This window comes from Hypanus sabinus, chromosome 3 (assembly GCF_030144855.1).
Source record: "Hypanus sabinus isolate sHypSab1 chromosome 3, sHypSab1.hap1, whole genome shotgun sequence".
Lineage (NCBI taxonomy): Eukaryota > Metazoa > Chordata > Chondrichthyes > Myliobatiformes > Dasyatidae > Hypanus > Hypanus sabinus.
The window spans coordinates 17,775,888-17,781,887 of NC_082708.1; the positions used below are offsets into that span (position 1 = coordinate 17,775,888).

A 6,000-nucleotide genomic window follows, 5' to 3' on the forward strand; every position below is an offset into this window, starting at 1 on the left:
GTGTACGTTTGTGGTTTTCTGCTACCGTAGCCCATCTGCTTCATGATTTGACACGTTGTGCATTCAGTGATGCTCTTCTGTTGTATCGTGAAGTTAATTGAGTCACAGTTGCATTTCTGTCAGCTTGAACCAGCCGGGCTGTTCTTCTCTGACCTCTGTCATTAACAAGGTCTTCTCACCCACAGAACTGCCACTCACTGAATGTATTATTTTTCTTCATACGCCATTCTCAGTAAAATGGTGCAGGAAAATCCCAGGAGATCAGCAGTTTCTGAGATACTCAAATAATCCCGTCTGGCATCAAATGTCATCCCATGGTTAAAGTCACATAGATCACATTTCTGTCCCATTCTGGTGTTTGGTCTGAACAACGAATGATTTTGACCAGGGGTTCCCAACCTTTCTGTAAGCCATGGACCAATACCATTAAGCAAGGGGTCTGTGGACCCCAGATTGGGAAGCCCTACTCTTGATCATGTCTGTATGCATTTATGCATCAAATTGCTGCTGCATGCCATATTTGGATTAACAAGCAGGTGTACAGGTGTACCTAATACAGTGGCCACTTAGTGTATTGGATTGTATTGGCTGTCAATGCGGACAATATATTTCACTGCATGTTTTGACGTTTCGATGTATATGTGAAAAATAAAGGTAATCTCTTTCATCTCTTCAAAGCTAAGCCTGGAGCGAACAGCTGTGTGCAAGGAGGCATAGACATGAATACAACAACGCCAACGCTGGGCAATGAAACACTGGACAGCGAAACACTGGAAATGCTGAACAGCACTGTCATCCAAATCACTGTTCCCACTGTTTACCTGGCCATCATCGTCATTGGTCTGCCCAGCAACGGCATCTCCTTGGGACTGCTTTGCTTCCGAACCCATCCCAAGACACCCTTGGTCATTTTCATGATCAACCTAGCAATCACCGACCTCCTACTTGCCGTCTTCCTGCCCTTCCAGGTTGCCTACCACCTAAACAAGAACAACTGGATTTTTGGCAAGAGCCACTGCACCTTTGTCAGCACGTTATTTTATGCTAACATGTATTGCTCCATCTTGACAATGACATTTATTAGTATCGAACGCTATCTCGGAGTTGCCTTTCCAATATGGTACAAAACCATGTGGAAAAGAAAGCATGCAGTGATTGCTTGCCTGGGAATATGGGCAACTTTGCTGATTGTTCTACTGCCTTTCGAATACAGTGATTTAACATTTAATGTTCGGCAGCTCCAGATTATTACTTGTTTTGATGTACTTAAGAAAAATATGCTTCCTGATCAATATGCATGGGGATTTTTCCTGTTCACCCTATTTGTTCTGCTCTTCCTGATCCCATTTAGCATCACCATTGTATGCTATGTGTTAGTCATACTGAAACTCTCCCAGAATTCTCACACAAGGGAGCGTCAGAAGAAAAGAAGAGCGATATACTTAGCCATTACTGTGCTTTCAGTTTTCATCGTGTGCTTTCTCCCCAGCAATATCACCCTCTTAATTCACATCATACTGAGGCTTGTCTATAATAAGGGTTGCTACACAGCCTACAAGCTGACCTTGTTACTCAGCTGTTTCAACAGCTGTCTCAATCCATTTATTTTCTGCTTTGCTTCCTCAGATTTCCAGAAATGCATCTACCAGTTACTAAATTGGAGGCAGTTGCATGATGGGAATGACTCAGTCCCACTTCCATCAGGAAGGCCTAGTACAACTTCGATTTAATGACGTGTCAACTGGCCAAACCAAATATTCAGGGAAGAAAGATATCTAAAAGTTCTCACCTTACAATTGGTTGACTTGAACTGTAGTGGATTGGTAAGGATAAAGAAGGACTCTTGCTTTGATATCTTTTCTTAGATACAATCTGATGCTACCAGGTGAGGCTGAATCTAAGGGCAAAAGTCAACAGATCTTTTGGAATTGGTTAGGAAATGCTTCAACATCCAGGGAATGGAAGTACTTATCAAATTGTGATGTTGTTTTCTTTTATAACTCCATGCTTCTTGACATCACACTAATATATCAAAGATACTTCCCAGATCTCTGTTACCAAAAAAGAAAAAATGCAGCAAACAAGTGAAAAGGCCATAAGACCATTTGGCATAGGAGTAGAAGTAGACCATTTGGCCCATTGAATATGCTCCATCATGGCTGATTTATTATCCTATCCCCCTCAATGCTATTTTTCTGTCTTCTCCCACAAACCTCTGATGCCCTAACTAATAAAGAACCTATCAATCTCCACATTAAATATATTCAATGGCTTGGCCCATAGAGACAACTGTAGCAAATAATTCCACACATTCACCATTCTGTAAAATTCTTCCTCATCTGTGTACTAGAGGGACATCCTTCTATTCTGAGACTGTATGCTCTTATCCTAGACTCCCTCACTTTAGGAAACATCCACTCTACCTATGCCTTTCAATATTTGATAAGTTTCAATGAGATCCTCCTCATTCTTCTAAACTCCAGCTAGTACAGGCCTAGAGCCATCTTGTGTTGCTGATATGACCTTTTCATTCCCATGATCCTTCTGTGGATCCTCACCAATGCCAGCGTATCCTTTTTTAGATAATGGGACCAAAGCTTGCTCAATATCAAAAGATGCTTCCCAAAACAAATACAGCAGGCACAGAAGAAGACTTCTCCTCCAAGTTACTTACCATCCCAAGATAGTATGACAGTACTGTTCCTTCATTATTGTTGGAACAGATTCCTGAAACTTATTTCCTAACAAAATTTGGGTGTTGGTGGCATCCGTCGGTCTTGAGAGACCATGGATCTGTGCCTGGAGTTTCCAGGGTGCAGGGTGCAGGCCTGGGCAGGGTTGTATGGGAGACCGGCATTTGCCCAAGCTGCAGACCTTACCCTCTCCACGCCACTGATGTTGTCCAAGGGAAGGGCACTAGGACCCATGCAGCTTGGCACCAGTGACGTCGCAGAGCAATGGGTTGTTAAGTGCCTTGCTCAAGGACACAAACACGTTGCCTCAGGTGAGGCTCGAACCAGTGACCTTCAGGTTATTAGTCTGATGCCTTGCCCACTAGGCCACGCAAAATTTGGGTAGTACCTTCAATATGCAGATTACATCAGTTCAAGAAGACAAATCAATATTAGTTATACAAGAACAACAAGGAATAGGCATAATTTGCAAGTTTTACTGGTGACTCCCACATAATGCACCATTATTTGCCCTAATTTACCTGAGATTTTGAGTTCCACATTCCAAAGAGAACCTGCATGAAGAGACTCCTCCTGAAACAGTTATTGGATTCATCAATCACATTCACAGGTCAGGAGATCTGGGTTCAAGGTGAAAAATAACGTTATTATCGAAGTACATATATGTTACCATCTACAATATTAAGATTCATTTTCTTGTGTGAATACTCAATAAATCGATAGAATAATAACCATAACAGAATGAATGAAAGACTGCTCAACTTTGGCATTCAACCAGAGTGCAGCCGACAACCAACTGTGCAAATGCAAAAAGAAAGAAATAATAATAAAATAAGTAAGCAATAAATACTGAGAAAAATGAGATGAAGAGTGCTTGAAAGTGTGTTGATTGGTAGTGGGAACATTTCAATAATGAGACAAGTGAAGTTGAGTGGAGTTGTCCTCTTTCGTTCATGAGCCTGATGATTGAGGGGTAATAACTGTTCCTGAACCCAGTGGTGTAAGTCCTGAGGCTCCTGTACCTTTTTCCTGATGGCAGTAGCGAAAAGAGAGCGTGTCCTGGTGGTTGTGGTGGTCCTGACCTTGGGTATTCTCTGTATGAAGTCTACGTGATCTCCTTGCAGCTCATGTGCATTTCTCCCCAGGTGCTGCAGTTTCCTCCCACATGTCCAAGATGTGCTGGTTCACTGAAACATCTGGCCATAGTTAATTGTCCAGGTGGGTGGTGGGAAAATCAGGGAGGAGCTTTGGAGTTGATGGAAATGTAAGAGGGAAAACAGGATTTGTCACAGAATCACATAGCATGTACGCAGTCTTTCAACCCACTGCACCTACGTCAACCACAAACCTACTCCTTGTCATGAACTCCCCACTCTGGTTCTCCACCTGCTCTGGATCTTTTCCCTCCAAACCTTATGCTCTCTGAACACACTGACCTCCATTCTCTCCGCACCAATGCCAACCTTACCATCAAACACACAGACAAAGGGAGTGTTGTTGTAGTGTGGTGGACTGACCTCTACCTTGCTGAGGTCAGGTAGCAACTCTCAGACACCATCCCTTATCTTTCCCTTGTTAAGGACCCCACTACAGACGATAGGAAACCTGTTTCTGACATCACCACTGACCTCATTGGCTTCAGAGACCTCCCATCCATTGCCACCAGACTCATAGCTTCCTTACCCTAACTGTTGGGGGTAGGCCCATTTGCTCTGCCCCACTGAACTCATGTCCATATAGCTCAGCTCTATTTTATCCCCCTTAGTTCAGTCCCTTCCCACGTACATCCATGACACTTCCCATGCTCTGGATCTCCTCAATAACTTCTAATTTCCTGGACCTAACTGCTTCATTTTCACAATGGATGTCCAGTCACTATATACTTCTATTCTCCCACCCCAACTCTGATCAAGAAGGCCTTAAAGTTCACTGCATTTTTCTCAATGAAAGACCCAAACATTTCCCCTCCACCACCACCCTACGTGGTTTGGCAGAACTGGTCCTCACCCTCAACAATTTCTCCTTCAGCTCCTTTCATTTTCTACAGACTCAAAGGTAGCCATGGGCATCAACATGGGCCCCAGCCATGCCTGATTTTTTGTTGTCTAAATTGAACAGTCTATGTTCCAAACCTTCACTGGTACCGTTCCCCATCTCTTCCTCTGCTACATTGATGACTGCATTGGTGCTGCTTCATGCACCCACTCTGAGATCGTCAATTTCATCAACTTTGCCTTCAACTTCCACTCTGCTCTTAAATTCACTTGGTCCATTTCTGACATCTGCTTCCCTTTTCTAGCTCTTTCTGTTTTTCTTTTTCCATCTCTGGAGACAAACTGTCAGCTGACATCTTTTAGAAACCTTCCGATTCCCATGGTTATCTTTTCTCTACTTCTTCCAATCCTGTCTCCTGTAAAAATTCTACTCCCTTTTCTCAGTTCCTTTGGTGCTGCTGCATCTATTCCCAAGATGAGGTTTTCCTTTCCAGGACTACAGAGATAGCCTCTTTCTTCAAAAAATGGGGTTTCCCTTCCTCCACCATTACTGTTGCCCTCACCCACATCTCCTCCATTTCCTAGACATCCAGTCTTACCCCATCTTTCCAGTGGCTTAAAAGGGATAGAGTTTCTCTTGTCATTTCCTATCACCCGTGAGCCTCCACATCCAACGCATTATTCTCCACAACCTCCACCATCTTCAATGGAGTCCCCACCAGTAAACACATCTTTACCTCCTCATCCCACCCATTGCCACAGGGATCATTCCCTCCATGATTCTCTTGTTCATTCATTCCTTGCCACTAATCTCTCATGTCACATATCCCTGCAAGGAACAGAAATGCTATACCTGCTCATTTACCTCCTCCGTCACCTTCATTCAGGGCCCCAAACAGTCTTTTCAGCTGAGGCAACATTTCACCTGCAAATTTGTTGGGCTTGCCTATTGCATCTCATGCACTTGATGTGGCCTCCTCTGCATTGGTGAGGCAATCATAAATTGGGAGACCACTTTGTTAAGCACTTCTGCCCCATCTGCCAAAATCAGAATTTCCTGGTGGACAACCATTTTAATTTCCATACCCATTTCTGTTCTGATATGTCGGTCAATGAACTCCTTTCTTGCCATGATGAGGCCGCTGTTAGGGCAAAGGTGCAACACCTCACATTCCGTCTAGCTGGACTCCAAACTGATGATATGAACATTGAGTTCTCCTCTGGGTAATTTGTTCCCTCCCCTTTCTCTATTCTTCTATTCCCCCCTCTGGGCTCTTGGCACTTTTCCACACCTACTTATCAGCTCCTCCTCG

At 43.6% G+C, this 6,000-nt stretch overlaps 1 protein-coding gene across 1 annotated transcript; it reads left to right on the plus strand.

Moving 5' to 3' along the window:
• Positions 1 to 702: 702 nt before the first annotated feature.
• On the plus strand, positions 703 to 1,730 carry LOC132390696 (P2Y purinoceptor 8-like). Its single transcript, XM_059963253.1, has one exon. The coding sequence runs from the start codon at positions 720 to 722 to the stop codon at positions 1,728 to 1,730; it is 1,011 nt and encodes a 336-aa protein (XP_059819236.1). The 5' UTR covers positions 703 to 719.
• The last annotated feature ends 4,270 nt before the right edge of the window (positions 1,731 to 6,000 follow it).

Bases quoted from the DNA above. Each gene is read 5' to 3' on its own strand.
- LOC132390696 (XM_059963253.1), top strand. From the start codon at position 720: ATGAATACAACAACGCCAACGCTGGGCAATGAAACACTGGACAGCGAA.